At 20.8% G+C, this 23,420-nt stretch overlaps 2 protein-coding genes across 2 annotated transcripts in view; one reads left to right on the top strand and one right to left on the bottom strand.

Annotated features, from left to right (window-relative positions):
* The window catches only part of LOC117169959 (ATP synthase subunit b, mitochondrial-like), a 10,334-nt gene extending 5,867 nt beyond the window's left edge, over positions 1-4,467 (bottom strand). The window contains exon 1 of the mRNA XM_033356470.1: positions 4,462-4,467. Coding sequence (XP_033212361.1) covers positions 4,462-4,467 — 6 coding nt within the window. The remainder of the gene's footprint in view (positions 1-4,461) is intronic.
* An 8,254-nt stretch (positions 4,468-12,721) lies between these two features.
* Positions 12,722-23,420, top strand: part of LOC117169643 (golgin-84-like) — a 44,974-nt gene continuing 34,275 nt past the window's right edge. Inside the window, exons 1-2 of the mRNA XM_033356121.1 lie at positions 12,722-12,962; positions 22,667-23,040. Of these exons, the coding sequence (XP_033212012.1) occupies positions 12,829-12,962; positions 22,667-23,040 (508 nt within the window). The 5' untranslated portion in view covers positions 12,722-12,828. The remainder of the gene's footprint in view (positions 12,963-22,666; positions 23,041-23,420) is intronic.

The raw sequence follows: 23,420 nt of genomic DNA, 5'->3' as shown, positions 1-23,420 counted from the left end.
TTTTATTTATTTTATTTACTTTATTTATTTTATTTATTTTATTTATTTTATTTATTTTACATAACAATTTAAAATGTAATTTAGATAAACTGCAAGAATTTTTACCTTTTAAAAGTTCACGAGTTCAAAGATTTCGATTCAATTCTAAAAATATAAATCCACGTCATCATTTTTAATGTTCTAAATAAAAGATTCAAATGTAAAATGATTTTTTAGATTTTCGCTGAACTTCTAAATCTCTTTTAAAATGAATTGAATTTTTTCTACAATTTTATAGGAAATCCTGAAAATTTAAAACAAATAATACTTTAAAATTTTAATTTATAAATAAAAATTGCACACTTATTATTTGTAGAAAAAGAAATGGTGTATTTTTTAAGAGATATGCAAAAGTTTTGAAAGGATTTAAAATTAATTTAAAACTTGAAATGATTTCAAATCATTTTTCGTACCGAATAGGATTATCGAACATTTTACTAAGATTCCTAGGAAAATTGAAAATGATTTTTCATTTTGAAAAATAATTTTAAGTGGACCTTTAAAAAGATTTTAAAACATTTATCGAATTTCTCCGACAATTTTTAAAAAATCCTTCGAATTGAAGAAAGTTCTTAAAATCTTCCAGGTTCTTTTTAAGTTATAAAAGATTTGAAAAATTTCGAAAATGACTTTTAAATTAAATTAATTTAATTTAAATTTAAAATTAAAATAATTTCACTTTTAATAAAAAATATTCGGACGAATTTTCAACTAAAATGATGAATCTTTAAAAAAATCATTAAAATACATGAATTTTCAACCAGAAGAGATTTAAATTTTTAACCAAGGAAATAGTCTTTCAAATAAAATGACGAATTTTCAACTTAAAAGTTGATTTTTCAACCAAGAAAATTAATTTTGGAGAAAAAAAATTAATTATCAAAATACGTGAATTTTCCATCATGCACTTGAACTTTCAACCAAAAAGTTGAATTTTTAAACTAAACACTATAAATTTACAACTAAAATAAAAAATTTACATCTAAAAAAAAGGTAAATTTTTAACAAGTACTGAAATTTTCAACCAAATAGGTGAATTTACAACAAAAAAGAAAAATTTTCAGTAGAAAATCAAAAATATAAATTTTCAACTCAAGAGATGAATTCTCAACTAAAAAGTTAATTATTTAACCAACAAAATTACTTTTTGGCAGCAAAAATAATTGTCATCAAAATATACATGAATTTTCCATCAAGTACTTGAATTTTCAACGAAATAGTTGAATTTACAACAAAAAAGATTATTTCCAACCAAAAATCAAATGAATTTGAAACAAAATAGTTATATTTGCAACTCAAATTATGAATCTTCAGAAAAAAATGATTTTTTTTATAAAGTACATCAATTTTTAACCATAAAGATTAATTTTTAGAAAAATAATAACGAATTAAGTTTGAGAAAAATAGTTAAATTTTCAACCAAACAGATGAATTTTCAACTAAACAGTGGATTTTTTAACCAAGAAAATTAATTTTCGTCTACAAAAATGAATTATCTTCAAAATACATAAATTTTCCATGAGGTACTTGAATTTTCAACCAAATAGTTGAATTTACAACAAAAAAGATAAATTTTCAACCAAAGAGATTAATTTTCAACCAAAATTATGAATCATAAAAAAATTTTTTTTTATAAAATACATGAATTTTTAATCATAAAAGATCAATTTTTAATGTAAAATATGATTTTTCAAACAAAAGTGAATTACGGAAATATTCAGCAAAGAAAATGAATTTCCAACAAAAACAAATAAAGAATTAAGTTTAAGCAAAATAGTTAAATTTTCGTTTAAAGAGATGAATTTTCAACTAAAAAGTTGATTTTTCAACCAAGAAAATTAATTTTTAGCAAACAAAAAATAATTATCATAAAAATAAATTAATTTTCCATTAAGTATTTGATTTTTCAACCAATCAGTTGAATTCACAACAAGAAATATAAATTTCTAGTCAAAAATCAAATGAATATGAAACAAAATAGTTATATTTTCAACTAATATTATGAATCTTCAGAAAAAAATTAATTTCTTTATAAAATAATGAAACTTTTACCAAATAGTTGAATTTACAACAAAAAAGATAAATTTCTTACCAAGAATAAAACGAATTTGAAACAAAATTGTTATATTTTCAACCAAAGAGATTAATTTTCCACTAAAATTATGAATTTTTAGAAAAAAAATGTATTTTTTTATAAAATACATGAATTTTTAAGCAGAAGTGGATTTTTCAACCAAGAAATTTGATTACCGAAAAAAATTAATTATCATTAAAATACATGAATTTGTCATTAGTTGAATTTATAACTAAAAAAGATACATTCAGTTTAGAATGCTTAATTCGAAAATCTTTTACTTTAAAAGTTTTCCATTTTAAATTAAAAATGTTTAAAAACATATATTTTAATTTAAAGAATTTTACAATGTAGTTTCAAAGGCTTACAAAATTAAAAATTACAAGTTTTTAAAGTCGAAGATTTTAAAATAAAAAACAGGGTGGCCGCCGGACCGAGAAACCGGGAATCTTACGAATTTTCAGAAGAAAAATCTGCCAAGTTTAATTTTAACAGATTTTAAAATAATTAAAGTGCAGTTTTGAAGATTTAAACAATTAAAAATTAAAATCATTTGAAGTTGAAACTTTTTGATAAAGAGTAGTTTTATTTTATCAATTGTAAATATATATTAAATAAATAAATAATTTTTAAAATGGATCTGTACTCTAAATATTCGTTCAACATTTGAGATTTCCAGATTGTAACTGTTTCAATCCGAAAGTCTGGATAAGAATTGAAATCAATGTATCATTTATTCCAATAATTTAATTTTTAAATAAAAATTTTCATGATTTATCAATAACATATTTTTAATTCAGAGTTTCAGGTCTTTCTTTATATTATTTTTTATATTAAATTTAATAAATAAATTTATTAACATATTATTTCTAATAATTTTTGTAACCATTAAAAAATTTAAAAGTGCGTTTTTTTATTTTCAACTTAAAAATAAATTGATAATAATATAGTTAAAATTAAAGGTTTCTATTAAATTAAAAATATTGTGAGCTTAAATTATTTAATTTTCTTTCCATTGAATTTGAAATTTTTAATGTAGAAAAAGAATATGTATTATTTATTTAGCAATATTTCACTGTTAATTTGAGACGAGTAAATTGAAACCAAATATTTAAAAGAAAACAATTTGAAAAAAAATTTGCAAACGAATTTGTTGATTTTTTATGTAGAAATAATAATTGAACACTTATTATTTGTAGAAATTTTTTTAGTGATTTTAAGAGATATTTAGAAGTTTTAAAAAAATTCAAAATTAATTAAAAACTTGAAATTATTTCAAGTAATTTAAACGAATTGTGTTAAAAATTTTTTCAGAACTTCTAAATATATTTTTAAATTAATCGAAATTTTCCTAAAATTTTTGAAAATACTGCTAGTTAAAAAAAAATCCTGAAAATCTTGCATAATTTTTCAAAGTGAAAAATCAATTTCAATTTTCTTAAGAATCTTAAGAAAAATTTTAATTTTTTTGAAGCCTTTTACAATTATTTAAAAAATTCTACATTTTTTGTTTGAAATCTGCAAAAATCTACATTTATTTTTAATTCGGCTGCAAGTATTTCAAATTATTTCGAGTTCTAAATTTAATTCTAATCTTTTTAAACCTTAAAATACTTAAAAATACTTAAAATTACTCTGATAATTTTACAAATAATAAGTGTTCTATTATTATTTATAAATTGAAATTTGCACGATTTTATAAAAGTTATAGAAAAAATTCAATTCATTTTGAAATATATTTTAAAGTTCAAAAAAAAAATATATTTTAAATTTGGAAAAATTTGAAACCACTCCTAGATTTTTCAAGATTTTGAAATACATTTTAAAGCTTGCCTAGACTATATAAAATAATTTAAGAATTTGTTAAGTTAAAAAAATTATTTTTCAATTTTTAATGTGTAGTTTAAAATTACTTCAAAATAATATAATTTTGAAAATTTTTAAAGTTCATTGCTTGATTCTTTAATTTAGACTATTGAAAAAGCTTAAAGTGGATTTATATTTTTTGAACTTAATCTGAATCATTGAACTCAAATTAATAAAAGTTCTAAAATTTGCAGTTTATTTGCATTTTATTTAACTTTTTTTTTATTGAAAAGTGTTAGTCCCTTCCATTTAGTACGTGTAAATTTTTGAGCATTTGAATACACAATTTTTGAATTGAAAAACTTTTACACTTCAATTTAAAAAATTTTGTAATTCAATTTTTTCCACTTTGAATGCTTGAAATTGTTGCTTATCGTTTATTACTTTATCTGTAAAAATGTTTAGAATATAGTTTAATTTTTTAAATTGCATTGGCCGTGAAAAATGTTTGCGAACCCGGAATTTTTTTCTTCGATTAAAACGACCATCCTGATTATCTAAATTCTTGAAATCTTTTTGTTTTTTTTTCAGGTGAAGAAACGATTGGACTACCAACTTCAGTTGGTGAGCATGGAGCGGAAAATTGCCCAGAAACATATGGCGCAATGGATAATTAACAATGTATTGAAAGCCGTCACTCCGGATTTGGAGAAATCCACATTGCAGCAGTGCATTAAAGACCTCCAGGCTCTCGCTCCCAAGGCTTGAGGGCATTTTATTAATAATTAGAAAATATAGCCTGTTGAAACGCGACTTCAATCTAAGTGTTTTCGAATTTAATCGAATTATTGGGAAATCTCTACGATATATTCATTTTGGTCTGTCTAAAAATTGGCTTCAATTGACGGTGTGAATCGTTTTCACTGTTTCCAATAAAGTTCTGTTATTCTAAAGGGTTTTACATTTTTTCTCTGGATGTTTTTCGTTGTAAAATTTAGTCGAGAAATTAATTTGTTCATAAGCTTCTTACTTAAAAGAAGCCAAACGAAAAGAAAAAATTGCAACTTTATTTATAAGAGATTTTCATTTTTCTTTTTTATCTTAAGGTTTTTGAGCAGGTAAATTATTTATATTTTTTATGTTAATTTTATTGTTTACTGGTCCAGAATCGATTTTTTCACAATTTTGTCTACTGGCCCAGAATCAATATAAAATGAATATGAATTATTTTTCAAACCAGATAGTTGAATTTTTAACCAAAATATAGATTTTTCTTAATGTCACTGTTATATTTTTGAGTTATACTATTTCGTTGAAAATTAACTTTTTTGGCTAAAAATTGATATTTTCCTGTTGAAAATTCAATTGTTTTGTAAAAAAAATCGCTTTTTTGAGTTAAACAATAAACAATTTTATTCAAATTTTGTCCTTTGGGACGAATATTATACTATTTAGTTAAAAATTCAGCTATTTGGTAAAAAATAATTTTTTTTAATTCATGATTTTGGTTTGAAAATTAGATTATTTGGTTTAAAATGAACTTTTTTGAACAAAATTCATATTTTTCAGTCGAAACTTCAGCTGTTTGACGGGAAATTTCCTTTTTTGTTGAAAATACATATTTTTCGGTTAAAAATTCATATTTTTCGGTTAAAAATTTAATTTTGATGTAAAAAATTGAGTTTCTTAAACTAAACAATAAACTATTTTGTTTGAAATTTTTACTATTCGGTTGAAAATTCAATTGTTTTGTAAAAAATTATGGTTTTTTAATTAAACATTAAATTATTTTATTAAAAGTTTGTACTTTTGGGATGAATATTATACCATTTAGTTAAAAATTCAACTATTTGGTTAAAAATTATATATTTTTTTAAATTAATGATTTTGGTTTGAAAATTAGACTATTATTGTATAACATTAAATTATTTCATTAAAAACTTCCTTTTGGAGTGAAAATAAAAATATTTCTTGGAAAATGTAACTACTTGGTTGCAAGTTAACTTTTTTGTTAAAAATTCATATTATCGGGTTGAAATATCCAAATTTTTTGCTGAAAATAGAATTTTTTGTTAAAATGTCATATTTTCGAGTTGGAAATAAAACTATTTTGTAGAAAGTTCGCCTTTTTGGATTGAAAATTAACTTTTGGAATGAAAAATCATACTTTTTGGTCGAAAATTCAACTTTTTGGTGAAAAATTTACTTTAACTGATATTTTCGGTTCGAAGTTCAATTGTTTTGTAACAAATTAGCTTTTTTGAATTAAACATTCAACTATTTTATTACAAATTCGTCCTTTTGGGATGAATATTAAATTATTTTGTGGAAAATTTTAGAATGTAGGTTGAAAATTCAACTATTTGTTTAGAAAGAACACTTTTGTTGAAATTTTATATTTTCGAGTTGAAAATTCGTCTTTTTGACTTGAAAATTCAACTATTTTTTTGAAAATTAACTTTTTTGGAAAAAATTCATATTTTTTGGTCGAAATTTCAGCTGTTTGGTAAGAAATTTCCTTTTTTGTTAAAAATAAATATTTTTCGGTTGAAAATTCAATTATGGTGTAAAAAATTGGGTTTCTTAAATTAAAGAATAAACTATTTTGTTTGAAATTTTAACTATTCGGTTGGAAATTAACTTTTTTTGTTGAAATTTTATATTTTCGATTTGAAAATTCAACTTTTTTTTTTAGAAAAATCGCCTTTTTGGATTAAAAATTATAAAAACATCTTATGGTAAAAAATTCAACTATTTGGTTAAAAATTACTTTTTTTATTCATGATTTTGTTTTGAAAATTAGACTATTATGGTATCAAATTAAATTATTTCATTAAAAACTTCCTTTTGGGATAAAAATAAAAATATTTCTTAAAAATTCAACTAATTGGTTGCAAATGAACTTTTTTGTTGAAAATTCATATTATCAGGTTACAAGTGCAAATATTTTGGATGAAAATAAATTTTTGTTTGTTAAAATGTCATATTTTCGAGTTGAAAATGAAACTGTTTTGTAGAAAATTCGCCTTTTTAGATTGAAAATTCAACTATTTGGTTGAAAATTAACTTTTTGGATGAAAATTCATATTTTTTGGTCGAATATTCAATTTTTTTGTGAGAAATTAACTTGAGTTTAATTCATATTTTTGGGTTAAAAATTTAATTGATTTGTTAGAAATACAATTTTTTGAATTAAACATTCAACCATGTTATTACAAATTCATCCTTTTGGGATGAATATTAAATTAATTTGTTGAAAATTCAACAATTTTGGTTGCAAATTCGACTATTTGATTGAAAATGAACTCTTTTGTTGAAATTTTATATTTTCGAGTTGAAAATTCGTCTTTTTCACTGGAAAATTCAACTATTTTGTGGAAAATTAACTTTTTTGAAACAAAATTCATATTTTTTAGTCGAAACTTCAGCTGTTTGGCGGAAAATTTCCTTTTTTGTTGAAAATTAATATTTTTCGATTGAAAATTCAATTATTGTGTAAAAAATTACCTTTTTTTGTTGATATTTATATTTTCTGTTTGAAAATTCAACTGTGTTGTAGAAAAATCGTCTTTTTGGATTAAAAAAATTATTAAAAAATCTTACGGTAAAAAATTCAATTATTTCGTTAAAAATTACTTTTACTTTTAATTTATGATTTTGTCTTAAAAATTAGACTAATATTGTTTAAAATTCAATTATTTGATTGAAAAATCTTCCTTTTGGGATGAAAATGAAAATATTTCTAGGAAAATTCAACTACTTGGTTGCAAATGAACTTTTTTGTTGAAAATTCGTGTTTCGGTTTGAACATTCAAATATTTTTGCTGAAAATATATTTTTTTTTGGTAAAATGTCATATTTTCGAGTTGAAAATTCATATTTTTTGGCGTAAATGAACTTTTTTTAAATTAAACATTCAACTATTTTCGTAAAAATTCATCTTTTTGGAACAACATTGAAGTATTTAGTTGAAAATTCAAGTATTTTGGTTGCAGAATCAACTATTTGCTTGAAAAAGAACTTGTTTTAATGCTATATTTTCGAATTAAAATTCAACTGATTTGTAGAAAATGGACCTTCTTGGATTGTATTTTATCACAAATCCGTCCTTTTGGGACGATTATTAAATTATTTTGTTGAAAATTTATCCATTTTTGTTGAAAATTCAACTATTTGGTTGAAAATAGACTTTTTTTGTCGAAATGTTATATTTTTGAGTTGATTATTTAACAATTTTGCAGAAAATTTATCTTTGGCTTGAAAATTACCTGTTTTGGATGGAAATTCATATTGTTTGGACGAAAAATCAACTGTTTGGTGGAAAATTAACTTTTTTCAAATTCATATTTTTGGGTTGAAAATTCAAGTGATGTGTAAGAAATAGCTTTTTTGAATTAAACATCTCATTATTATAAAAAAATGATCCTTTTTTAGTTCAAAATTAGTTGAAAATTACTTTTTTTTAATTTAACAATTTTGGTTGAAAATTCAACTATTTGATTGAAAACTCATCCTTTTGTGATGAAAATTAAAACATATCTTTGACAATTTACCTTTTTGATTGCAAATTAACTTTTTTGTTGAATATTCATATTATTGGATTTAAAATTCAACTATTTTTACTGAAAAGATCATTTTTGTTTAAAATGTCCTTTTTTCGTGTTGAAAATTCAACTCTTTTGTGAAAAAATTCGTCTTTTTGGCTTGAAATTTCAAAATTTTGTTTGAAGATAAGCTTTTTTTTTAATTCATATTTTAAGGTTGAAAATTCAACTAAAAAAAAAACGCTTTTTTTAATTGAACATTCAACTATTTTATTACAAATTCGCCCTTTCAGGATGAATATTAAATTATTTTTTTGAAAAATCAACAATTTTGTTTTAAAATTCCACTATTTGATTGAAAAAGAACATTTTTTTGGGTTGAAAATTCAACTATTTGGTAAAAATTAATCTTGTATATTAGATTTATATTTTATTGTTGAAAATTCAATTGTTGTGTAAAAATTTGCTTTTTTAATTAAACATTAAACTATTTTATTGAAAATTCATTCTTTCAAGAATTGAAATTGAACATTCAATTTTTATTGAAAATTCATATTGTCGAGTTGAAAATTAAATTTTTCGATTAAAAATTAAAATTTTATATTCATATAACGATAATAGGTTAATAATTTTTTAAGAAAATAATTAGATTTTTTCATTTAAATATTCAACTATTTTATCAGGAATTTGTCATTTTTGGACGATTTCTAAAAAAATGTTGTTGAATATTCAACTATTTGATTGAAAAAGAACTTGTTTGTTGAAATGTTATATTTTCGAGCTGAAAATTCTCCTTTTTGGATTAAAAATTCAACTATTATAAAAGAAAATTCGACTAAATATTTGATTGAAAATAAACTCTTTTTTTATGAATTTGGTTTGAAAATTCAACTCTTATGATATAAAATCACATTATTTCATGGAAAATTCTTTCTTTTCGTATGAAAATTAAAACATTTCTTTGAAAATTTAACTGTTTGGCTGCAAATTAACTTTTTCATTGAAAATTCATATTATCAGATTGAAAATTCAACTATTTTGTTAAAATGTTAAATTTTCGATGTACAAATTCAACTGTTTTTAAAAAAATAATTCATCTTTTTGGATGAAAATTCAACTTCTTTGTTGAAAATGAACTTTTGTTGATAAAAATTCATATTTTTTAGTCGAAAATTAAACTGTTTGGTTTAAAAATAACTCTTTTTGATTAAAATTCAACTGTTTTCTTAAAATGTTAAATTTTCGAGGTACAAATTCAACTGTTTTTAAAAAAATAATTCATCTTTTTGGATGAAAATTCAACTGTTTGGTTGAAAAATAACTTTTGGATTAAAATTCAACTATTTGGTTAAAATTGAACTTTATGAATGAAAATTCATATTTTTGTCAGAAATTCAACTATTTAGTGGAAAATTATCTTGTTTCTTAAATTTATATTTTTTGGTTGAAGATTCAATTATCGTGTGGAAAATTCGCTTTTTTTTAATATTTAACTATTTCAGTAAAAATTTATTTTTCTATGTTTTCGATGAAAATTAAACTATTCTGTAGAAAATTCAACTGTTTAATTGCAAATTAACTTTCTGTTGACATTTCATATTTTCGGCTTGAAGATTTAATAATTATTTTGTAGAAATGTGGTTTTTTGTTAAAATATTCAACTTTATTAGTTGAAAATTTAACTATGTTGAAAACACGAATATTTTTTTTTTTTTTTTATTCAAATGAAGGTGCGTACTATATTAAATTCTATTTGAAACGCTTTCAATTCTTAACGATTCAAGTGAAAGCTGGTGAAAGTATTGAATTTTTAACAAAATAGATGAACTTTAAATCCGAAATTTTATTTTTGATGTTAAGATTTTTGGCCAGGTAAATTATGAATAATTTTTTTGGTTAATTTTATTGTTTACTGGTGCAGAGTCAATTTTTTCACAATTTAAAAAATCAGTATTTATAAAATATTGATTCTGGACCAGTAGACCAAAAAATAATATCAATTATTTTTAAACCAGATAGTTAAATTTTCAACCAAAAAGTATATTTTGTTTAATCTCACTGTTATATTTTTGAGTTATACTATTGCGGTGAACATGAACTTTTTTGGATGAAAATTCATATTTTTTGGTCGAAAATTCATCTGTTTGGTGGAAAATGTAATTTTTTGTTGAAAATTGATATTTTCCGGTTGAAAATTCAATTGTTTTGTAAAAAAAATCTGTTTTTTCAATTAAACATTAAATTATTTTATTAGAAGACGAATATTATACCATTTAGTTAAAAATTCAACTATTTGGTTAAAAATTACATTTTTTTAAATTCATGATTTTGGTTTGAAAATTAGACTTCTATCGTATAAAATTAAATTAATTCATTAAAAACTGTTCTTTTTGGAGTGAAAATAAAAATATTTCTTGGAAAATTTAACTACTTGGTTGCAAGTTAACTTTTTTGTAAAAATTCATATTATCGGGTTGAAATATCAAAAATTTTTGCTGAAAATATAATTTTTTTGTTGTTAAAATGTCGTATTTTCGAGTTGGAAATAAAACTGTTTTGTAGAAAATTCGCCTTTTTGGGTTGAAAATTAACTTTTGGGATGAAAATCCATGCTTTTTGGTCGAAAATTCAACTTTTTGGTGAAAAATTTACTTTAATTGATATTTTCGGTTCGAAAATTCAATTTTTTTGTAACAAATTAGCTTTTTAAAATTAAACATTCAACTATTTTATTACAAATTCATCCTTTTCGGATGAATGTTAAATTATTTTGTGGAAAATTTTAGAATTTAGGTTTAAAATTCAACTATTTGTTTGGAAAGAATTCTTTTGTTAAAATTTTATATTTTCGAGTTGAAAATTCGTCTTTTTGACTTGAAAAATCAACTATTTGGTTGAAAATTAACTTTTTTGGGAAAAATTCATATTTTTAGGTCGAAATTTCAGCTGTTTGGCATGAATTTTCCTTTTTTCTTGAAAATTAATCTTTTCGGTTGAAAATTCAATTATGGTGTATAAATTTGGTTTCTTAAATTAAGTAAATAAACTATTTTGTTTGAAATTTTAAACATTCGGTTGGAAATTAACTTTTTTTGTTGAAAATCAAAATATTTCTTGGAAATTTCAACTACTTGGTTGCAAATGAACTTTTTTCTTGAAGATTCATATTATCGGGTTGAAAATTCAAATATTTTTGCTGAAAATAGCATTTTTTTTGTTAAAATGTCATATTTTCGAGTTGAAAATGAAACTGTTTTGTAGAAAATTCGCCTTTTTGGATTAAAAATTCAACTATTTGGTTGAAAATTAACTTTTTTAATAAAATTCATATTTTTTGGTTAAAAATTCAACTTTGTTGTGAAAAATTAACTCTAGTTTAATTCATATTTTCGGGTTAAAATTTAATTGATTCGTAAGAAATTCACTTTTTTGAATTAAACGCTCAATTATATTATAATAAATTCATCCTTTTGGGATGAATATTAAATTATTTTGTTGAATATTCAACTATTTAATTAAAAATGAAATCTTTTGTTGAAATTTTATATTTTCGAGTTGAAAATTTACCTTTTTTGAATTGAAAATGCAACTATTATAGTACAAAATTCAAATATTTGGTTGAAAATCAACTCTTTCTTAAGATTTTGGTTGCATTTTCAACCAAAAAAGAAGGAAACTCCACCAAAAGAGATGAATTTTCAAATCTAATTAGATATTTCATATTGTAGCTTCAGTTGGCAAGAAACAAAACTTAATTTTTTTACAATTTGGACAAAAACAAAAATTATTTTTCACCACAAATGTACTTTGATATTATTTTTTATTACAAAAAAAATTACAAATTTTGTGAATGAATTTTATTATTCAATCGAATAGCGTTTTGAAAATAAAGAATTATGTCCAAATACAATTATCGTGAAAAATAATTTTTTTTTCGGAAGATATTTAAAAAAAGTTTCCCCTCATGCAATTGGTATTATTGTTTGGCCCTCAGTGTGCAGACATCTTGGATTTTCCCCACTCAAACTGAAAGACCAAATAGCTTGATTTGCGCGTAATTCAAACTGTACAGCAATTGCTTTATATTTTAAAAGTAAATATATTAAATTTTATTGAAAGTAATCCAGATTTGAAGAAATTTATGTTGTATCAATAAGAATTCATTATTCAAAAAGTAAAAAATGCTTGTTTTTTAAAGTAAAAGACAATTAGATCCCTAACCTATAAACATACGCATGCAAAACTTCGCTCTTCGCAACATATGTCAGTGCCAGACTGATCAGCTGTTAAACGTCAATGGCTCATCTGCTTACTAAATTTTTGAAGGATTGCGAATAACAAAAATAGTGAAATTTTGGAATAATTATGGCGTGGTTGTCAGGTCTTGCCGGAAAAGCGGAGCATTTATTAAATAAAATTGACAAAAATACCGCAGCAGTATTAAGTAAAGAGAAAAATGACCAACTCGCAGAGGTTATGTGGATGCCTCCGAGTGAAAGGTAAGGAATTTTAATTCGAATATTCTACGCATTGACCTTTCCACTCTTTCTAAATACGGACAAGTTATGAAATATCATTACCTGAGACTTAAATTATCTAAATCTGTGTTTTTAGTCTGTTTCTTTGATATTTGAGAGGTTGGAGTACTTTGACATTTCGGAGTTGAGTCTCTCCTCTTCTATTGCCATTTATCTTCTCTTTTTATGTATTTAGTACTATGATTTATTATTTATAAACTATTTAACATCTTTATTTTATTACCATTCGCGATTAATTAAATATTTCGGTAATTTCGATCTGATTATAAGATTTAAGGTTATGTTCGTTTTAAATTCTTGAAATCTTTAATTTTTAGAATTTTTTAAAGTTCAGGGGAGTTAACTATTTATTAATTATACCTTAAATTTTTTCAAATTTTTCATGAAAACATTTACTTTGGATCATTCTTTTTCTCTTTTAAGATTTCAAGACACTTTTTTTGGCTCTACCAATTATTTTATGGAATGCAATGAACAGACTTTAATATTTTGAATAATTTTATCAAAGATTTTTTAATATTTAAAATATTTTGAACATTTCCTATAGATTTTCCGGATTTAGAACATTTTTAAATTGCCTACATACCAGATTTTTAATATAACACAACACTCTAAGAACGATTTTCAAACTTTCAAAAGATTTGAAGGATTTCAAAGATTTCGAATTCGTTTAGAAGATTTTAAAAGATTTCAAATAATTCAATGATTTGAACGAATGCCAAAGATTTCACAAATGAAGATTTAAAAAAAAATTTCATATATATATTTTTAAAGGTTTCACAAATATTTCATAATTTCACAAAAAAATCTTCAAAGAGTTGGAACATTTTATAAAAATGTCAAGGATTTCAAAGGTTTAATACAAAATATTTAAAAATATTTTTAAAAATTGAATAAAAATTTAAAAAGAATTTCATCTATTTCAAATTTTCTTAGAAGGTTTTAAAAGATTTCACCAAGCTTTGAAATATTTTGATAAATGTAAATTAATGCAAAAGATTTCACAAATATTTTTGAAGATTCCATAAAAACTTCATAAAAATTTAAAGATAATACAAAAATTTCAACGATTTTTAATTTTTTAGAAAATTCAAAAAGATTTCACAAACATTTCAAATTTTTTACTTATTTCAAATTAACACAAAAGATTTAGCAAATATTTCAGATTTCATCAAGATTTTGAAAGAATAGAAGAATTTCAACGATTTAATTTTTTAAATAAGATTTATAAAGATTTCATAAAGATTTAAAATATTTTACTGATTTAAACTCAATACAAAAGATTTTTTAAAAAAATTCATACATATTCAAAATGAATTTCAAGAATTTTAATTTTTTTTAGATTATTCATAAATATTTCAAATATTTCACTGATTTCAAATTAATAGAAAAGATTTAACAAATATTTCAAATTCAATAAAAAATTTTATAAAGATTTTAAAAGAATATAAGAATTTCAACAATTTCAAAATTTTTTTTAGTAGATTTAAAATTACTTCGGACATTTTAAATACTTTACTGATTTCAAATTAATACAAAAGATTTCATAATTATTTCAGATTTCATAAAAATTTCATACATATTATTAAAGAATACAAGGATTTCCAAATTTTTTAAGATTTCAAATATTTTACTGATTTAAAACTATTACAAAAACTTCAGAAAAAATCCACAATTTTTTCACATTTCATAAAAATTTTATGTAGATGTCAAATGAATACAAGAATTTCAACAATTTTAATTTTTTTCAAAGATTCAAAAAGATTTCACAAATATTTCAAATCGTTTACTGATTTAAAATTAATACCAAAGATTTCAGAAAAAATTTAATAATTATTTCAAATTTCATAAAAATTGTATACAGGTTTTAAGTGAATACAAAAATTTAACAATGTCAAATTTATTTCGAAAATTCAAAAATATTTCGCAAAAGTTTCATTTTTTTTCTGATTTCAAATTAACACAAAAGATTTCATAAATATTTTAAACATTTCACACAAATTTTCATGGAATATAATAATTTGAAACATTTAAAAAAGGATACAGTACACCAGATTTCAAAGATTTAAAATCATTGCAAAGGTTTTAAAACCTTTCGGAAAATTTCAAAAAGATTTTTAATAATTAAATGATTTCAAATTTAGACCAGTTTTCAAAAATATTTCAAATATTTTAATAAATTGAAATTAATACAAAAGATTTGAGAGAGATTTCACAAATATTTTTAAATATTTCATAAAATTTTCATACAGATTAAAAGAATACAAGAATTTTAAAATTATTTCAGATTTCATAAAAATTTCATAAAGATTTAAAAAGAACACAAGAATTACATCGATTTTAAAATTTTTAATATTTTAAGAGATTTCAAATATTTTAATGGCTTCAAATTAATACAAAAGATTCCACAAATATTTCAAATATTTTATAAAAATTTCAAAAGAATACGTTTCAAAGATTTCAAAACATTAAAGATTTTAAAAGATGAGAACTTTTTTTTAATGCTGCATAAATATTTTAAATATTTTAATTATTCAAATTATCGCTAAAGATTTCAGAAGGATTTCAAAAATTTTTTAAAGATTCCATAAAAACTTCATCAATATTTTAAGAGAATACAAGAATTTCAAAGATTTAAAATTTTTTAGAAGATTCAAAAAGATTTCACAAACATTTAAAATATGATACTTATTTTAAATTAATAGAAAAGATTTCAGAAAGATTTAAAAAATATTTCAGATTTCATAACAATTTAATAAAGATTTTAAAAGAATGCAAGAATTTCAACGATTGCATTTTTTTTAATTTAAAAATATTTCACAAACATTACAAATATGTTACTAATTTCAAATTAATACAAAAGATTTCAGAAAGATTTAACAAATATTTCAAAAAATTCACACCAAAATTTACAGATTACAAGAATTTCAAACATTTCAAAAAGGAGACAGTACACCAGATTTCAAAGATTATAAACCATATATCAATAATTTAATAATTTCAAATTTATACAAGTTATCAAAAAAATTCAAATATTTTAATAAATGAAAATTAGTACAAAAGATTTCAGAGAGATTTCACAAACATTTTGAAAGATTCCATAAAATTTTAATGCAGATTTAAAAAGAATACAAGAATTTTAATTATTTCAAATTTTGTTAAGATTTTAAAATATTTAAAATATTTTACTGATTTAAAATTAATACAAAAGATATTACAGTTATTTTAGATTTAATAAAATTTTGAAAGATTTCAAAAAGATTTCAAATATTTTAATCATTTAAAATTATTACAAAAGATTTCAGAAAAATTTTACAATTATTTCACATTTCAAAAAAATTTAATACAGTTTTTAAATGAGTACAAGAATTTGAACAATATCAAATTTTTTTAGCAGATTCAACAAGATTTCACAAACATTTCAAAAATTTTACTGATTTCAAATTAATACAAAAGGTATCATTAACATTGTAAAGATTTCACAAAAATCTTCATAGAATATAAGAATTTCAAACATTTCGAAAGATATTAAAAAGATTTTTAATAATTCAATGATTTTAAAGGTAGACCAAAGTTTTCAGAAAGATTTCAAATATTTCAATAAATTAAAATTAGTACTAAAGATTTTAGAGATATTTCACAAATATTTTTAAAGATTTCATAAAATTTTCATACAGGTTTTAAAAGAATACAAGAATTTTAACGATTTCAAATTTTCTTAAGATTTTTTAATATTTCAAATATTTTACTGATTTCAAAATTAATACAAAAGATATTACAATTATTTCAGATTTCATACAAATGTCATACATATTTGAAAAGAATAAAAGAATTACAATAATTTCAATATTTTAAAAATTTCAAAAAGTTATCAAATATTTTACTGATTTCAGATTAATAAAAAAGATATTTCAATTATTTTAGATTTCATAAAAAGTTCATACAAATTTGAAAAGAATACAGGAATTATAACGATTTTAACATTTTTAATATTTCAAAAAGATATAAAATATTTTACTGATTTAAAATTAATACAAAATATTTCACAAAAAATTTCACAATTATTTCACATTTCATAAAATTTTCACACCGTTTTTAAATGAATACAAGAATTTCGACAATTTCACATTTTTTGGAAGATTTAAAAAGATTTTTACAGATTTCAAATATTTTACTAATTTAAAATTAATACCAAATATTTCAGAAAACTTTTCACAATTATTTCACATTTCATCAAAGCTTCATAAATATTTTAAAAGAATACAAGAATTACATCGATTTCAAAATTTGTAAGATTTTAAAAGATTTCAAAAAAAATTTCAAATATTTTACTGATTTAAAGTTATTACCAAATATTCCAGAAAAAATCCACAATAATTTCACATTTCATAAAAATTTTATGCAGATTTTAAATTAATACAAAAATTTAACAATTTTAAATTTGTTTAAAAAATTCAAAAACATTTCACAAACATTGCAAATATTTTCCTGATTTTAAATTAACACAATATAATAAATATTTCAAATATTTCACAAAAATCTTCATAGAATATAAGAATTTTAAACATTTTAAACCGGATACAGTACACCAGATTTTAAAGGTTTTAAACAATTTCAAAAGGTTTTAAAACCTTTCCGAAGATTTCACAAAAATTTTCAATAATTAAATGATTCCAAATTTAAACAAAAGTTTTCAAAAAGATTTCATATATTTCAATACACTTAAATTAATACAAAGATTTCAGAGAGATTTCACAAATATTTTTAAAGATTTCATAAAATTTTAATGCAGATTTAAAAAGAATACAAGAATTTTAATTGTTTCAAATTTTTATCAGATTTGAAAGTATTTCAAAAATTTCAATGATTTCAAATTAATACAAAAGATTTTACAAATATTTCAAAGATTCTACAAAATCTTTAAAAGATTTATTAAATATTTTATAAAAATTTCAAATTCCTTATTATTATATTTGTATTAAAAAATCTTTTCTTATAAATTAAAATGTTATAATACCATAATTATAAGAAGCAATCTTATTATTTTAGAATACAAATTGTAATTTTTAAAGTATCCTGTGTAATTTCTCGGTTTGAGAAGGAAAATAATTGCGCGTACAAAATAAAAATTTTGAATAACAATTTTGTTTTATGTTTATTTGTTTTTAAGGTTATATAAATACAATTTTCCGAAAGTTCTTGAGAAGTCATAAAGATTTTCGAAAATTTCAGATATCAAATCAAAATATCACCAAAAAATTTCATCTTCTACCAAATAGTTGGATTTATAATAAAAGAAAAAGATGTCTTCGCCATGAAAAATGTAATAGAAAAAGATATAAAATAAAATAGGAAAAAGATTTTTCAGTGTAGAAAGACAAACAAATTTAGGCAAAATTATAGTTTGAGGAGGAAAATAATGTTTAATACAAAATAAAAATTTCGAATATCTATTTTTAAGTATCTTTTTTTATTTAATTTAATGTTATATGAAAATAATTTTCCCAAATATATCTAGAAAATTCACAAAGATTTTTTAATTTTTTAGATAAATCGATAAAGTTTCTAGCCAATTTTTAAGAAAGAATTTTGAAAATTTTGGAAATCTTTCAGTTTTAAAATATATTTAATCTCTCTAATCTTTTCAATTCTTTTTAAATATTCTCTGAAAATAAAATTTTCTAAAAAATGTATTATCACAAAACTTTTCAAAATCTATAAGGCAGGTCAAAATTATATTTCGTTGTCTTCAAAAATCTGCATTTTGTTTAAAAATTTTTATTATTTTTTTAATTTTATGTTTGTAAATAATTTTATTTTTTTTTTAAATTTTGAACCTAATTCTGAAAAATTAAAAAAATCTCACAGATTCTTTTTTGACAATTTTGGAATCTTGGTATTTTTAAATATATTTTTAAATGTAATACAGATTTTCCATAACTTTATTTTACCTCTTTTTTTGATAGGATAAAAATAGTCTAAATGATTGTAAAATCTTTAAAAATGTTTTTAAATCTCTTGAAATATTTCGACTTTTTATATATTTTTAAATCCTAATCTAGTGTTTCTTTTTTTTTCATATAAAAATTAAAATCGTCCAAATAGTTGTAAAATCTATTAAATCTCTTGAAATCTCTAGAAATACCTTGAAATCTTCTAGAATATTTGAAATGTTAAAATCTAGTTTAAAAAAATATACAAAATTGATCAATATCGACAGATTTGAATTGAAAATATACAATGGTTTGAAAATTTTTAAACGTAATTAAAAAATTTTAATTTAATTAAAAATAATTTTAAAAAAATTTACTTTTGATTGCCAAATTCTAAATTGGTTTTTTTTTTTTTTTTTGATTAGAGAATGCTTTATTTTTTGAAGAATCATGTTTTTTATAGTAATAATTATAGTAATCAAACTAAATATTTGAGTGAAACAAATCGTATTTTTACGAATTTAAAGTTCTAATAACATTTTTCTTTTTTTTATATGTATATAAAAATAGAAAAGGCCTAAATAACTGTAAAATCTTTTAAATCTATCTTAAAAATTTGAATCGCTGTTAATTTTTTGATATTTGTATGGACTCTTTAAATTTTTTTGTTATTATTATCATTTCAAAATATTAATAATAACTCAAAGAATTTCAAGTTGTAATTATAATAAATTTGTTTCTAAACATAAAAATGGTCTGAATAACTTAAATCTTTTATATCTTTAGAAGTATTTTGAAATCTTTTAAATCATATACGATATTTTTAAATCTCTTGAAATTTTATGAAATGAAATCTTCTAAATATTTTGGCATTATTATTATTTTTAAATATTTCAAATAATCATTTTTTTCTTTCAATTTTGTCACTTGATATTCACATGGAATGATATTCACATATTATGGCAGCTCTTAATGTTTTAGTAAAATTAATCGTTTTTTTAAGAATTTACAATTATAATACAATTTATATTTATTTTTCGTATATAAAAAGATAAAAGTTTTCAATAACTGTAAAATCTTTTGAATATTTTGGCATTATTATTATTTTCAAATATTTACAATATTCACGTTCACAAAATTCTAGTTTTCTATTTAAAAATGTATTTTTATATCTTCAATCATAATTTATTATAGACGAGTAAAAACGAGTGTAAAAACGATTTATTTTCGGGTTTATCAAATAATTAATTGTATATAGAGTTTTTCAATTTTATGTTATAGTATATTTATTTATTTTAATAAGCAAACTAAATATTTGTAAGAATAATTAATAATTAAAAAATTTCTAACTTCTATTATAGTTTCCTTTTTTTTATAAAAATAAAAATGTTTTAAATCTCTTGAACTCTTTTAAAATCTCTGGAAATCTTTTGGAATCTTTAAAACCTTAGAAAATATTTTCAAATGATATTATTTTGAAATATTTACAATATTTACGTTCACAAAATTCTAGTTTTATATTTAAAAATGTATTTTTATATCTTCAATAATAATTTATGATTGACAAGTAAAAAACGAGAGTACAAACGATATATTTTCGGATTTTTCATATAATTAATTGAATAGATACTTTTTCAATTTATTTTATAATATGTTTATTTATTTTAATAAGAAAACAAAATGTTTAAGAGAATAATTCATAATTTTAAAAGTTTCAACTTCTATTATAGTTTTTATTTTCATAAAAATAAAAATGGCCTGCTTAACTGAAATCTTTTGAACTCTTGAAATATCTGGAAATCTTTTGGAATCTTAGAAACCTTTGCAATTATTTTGAAATTTTCTTATTTTAAAATATTTCCAATATTTTTATTTATTTTTTATTTTTTCACTTGATAATCACATGAAATTATGGAATATTTTTAGAGATTGATAACTTTTTTTCAAATTACTATGATTTCAATTTCAAAGTGCACAGTTTAAGAACTGTGGATTTGAAATGAATTAATGTCGAGAGAGTTGGCTTTGAAATACTAAATATAGAACATTTTGAACTAAAAGTAATTAAAAATAAATGTTTGAGTAAAATTAATCGTATTTTTAAGAATTTACAGTTATAACACAATTTAGATTTATTTTTCGTATATAAAAATATAAAAGTTCTAAATAACTGTAAATTTTTTAAAATATTTCAGCGTTATTATTATTTTCAAATATTTACAATATCTAAGTTCACAAATTTCCTGTTTTCTATTTAAGAATGTATTTTTATATCTTCAATCAAAATTTATTATTGACAAGTAAAAACGAGCGTAAAACGATTTATTTTCGGATTTATGAAATAATTAATTGAATAGAGATTTTTCCATTATTATTTTATAATATATTTATTTATTATAATAAGAAAACTAAATATTGTTTTTTAATATTTCCAATATTTATGTTTTTTAATTTTGTCACTTGATATTCACATGAAATTATGGAATATTTTATGAGATTCATAACTTTTTTTTCTTTCAAATAACTATGATTTCAATTTGAAATTGCACAGTTTAAGAACTATGGATTTAAAATGAATCAATAAGGAGAGATTTGGGTTTGAAATATTAAATTTAGAAAATTTTTAATTTAAAATAATTTTTTTTTAATTTACATTTTAGTAAAACTAATCAAATTTTTAAGAATTTCCAGTTCTAATACAAGATAGATTTATTTTTTTTTATATAAAAGTTCGAAATAACTGTAAAACCTTTGAAATATTTTTGCGTTATTATTAATTTTTAATATTTACAATATTCACTTTCACAAAATTCAAGTTTTTTATTTAAAAATATTTTTTATATCTCCAATCATAATTTATTATTGACAAGTAAACCGAGAGTAAAAACGATTTATTTTTGTGTGTATAAGATTATTAATTGAATAGAAATTTTTTCAGTGTTATTTTATAATATATTTATTTATTCTAATAAGCAAACTAAATATTTTAAAGAATAATTCATAATTTAAAGAGTTTTAACTTTTATTACCATTTTTTTTCATGAAAATAAAAATGGTTTAAATCACTTAAATATTTTGAAATCTCTGGAAATCTTTTGGAATCTTATTTTCAAATATTTAAAATATCCACGTTCACAAAATTCTAGTTTTCTATTTAAAAATGTATTTTTATATCTTCAATCAAAATTTATTATTGACAAGTAAAAGCGAGCGTAAAACGATTTATTTTCGGATTTATCATATAATTAATTGAATAGAGACTTCTTTAGTATTATTTTATAATATGTTTATTTAATTTAATAAGAAAATAAAATGTTTGAGAGAATAATTCATAATTTAAAGAGTTTCAACTTCTATTATAGTTTCTTTTTTCATAAAAATAAAAATGGTCTGCTCAACTGAAATCTTTAAAACTCTTTTGAAATCTCTGGAAATCTTTTGGAATCTATAAAACCTCTGCAAATATTTTTATTTTTAAATATTTCCAATATTTATGTTTTTAAAATTTTTTCACTTGATATTTACATGAAATTATGAAATTTTTTACGAGATTGTTAATTTTTTTGTTTTAATTACAATGATTTCAGTTTGAAATTGCACAGTTTAAGAATTGTAGAAAAATCTCGTTCTCACTCTAAATTAATCAAATTGATTAATTCGCCACTCGAATTAGAAAATCAAAAAAATGTTTTAGATTAAAAAATCGATTTTTGCATTAATTTTATATTTCAGTCCTGAGAACATTGTGCTCGATCCATCTAATAATTTTTCGTACACTGACCTATCGAGCATTGAAACTCCATCACAATCAAGTATAAATTCTGTCAGAGATGATGAATTAATGACGTATTTAAACACACCCGTTCTAACTCCTACGAAAAGTGTAATAAATCCAGAAAATGGAGATTTAATCCTCCACTTGTCTCCAAATGAACCAAATTTACAAATAGAGCACGATTCATCGGACACTTCAAGTGTTAGAAGTGTAGATGCGGTATTAAATCTTGAAGAATTAGTACCGCAAAATGAGAATTTTAGTTTGCGGAACATTGAGCAAAAACATACTAATGGACTTCCGGATGTTGTTTGCGAAAATGTAGTCGATGGTAATTCTATTTTTATTTTTTAATCTGATGGTCCTACAAAAAAAGGCATTTTTCCTCAAACGGCTCCTGATTTTTCACAGAATTAAGGAAAATATTATAATTTTTTTCGACAGGCATACAATGTACTTTTTACTCAAGTACATCACTCAGATTTTTGGCATATTAAAAAAATGTAGCATTTTATTTTTTTAAATTAAATTGGGGAATCCATATATACTTTTTTATAATTCTACACAAACAGCGATTATTATGTTGTTTATATTCTTTTGAATCTTATAATTTTTTATTAACAATAGCAATTTTAGGTGAAAAATACTAACATAAGATAACTAAAAATTGCTCAAGACTGTAAATCTTTTAAACTTAATTTTTTTCGTTTA

The sequence above is a fragment of the Belonocnema kinseyi genome, chromosome 3, assembly GCF_010883055.1.
Source record: "Belonocnema kinseyi isolate 2016_QV_RU_SX_M_011 chromosome 3, B_treatae_v1, whole genome shotgun sequence".
Classification (NCBI taxonomy): Eukaryota; Metazoa; Arthropoda; class Insecta; order Hymenoptera; family Cynipidae; genus Belonocnema; species Belonocnema kinseyi.
Note: the sequence above shows the minus strand (reverse complement) of the source record. Positions and strands in the feature narration are given on the sequence as shown.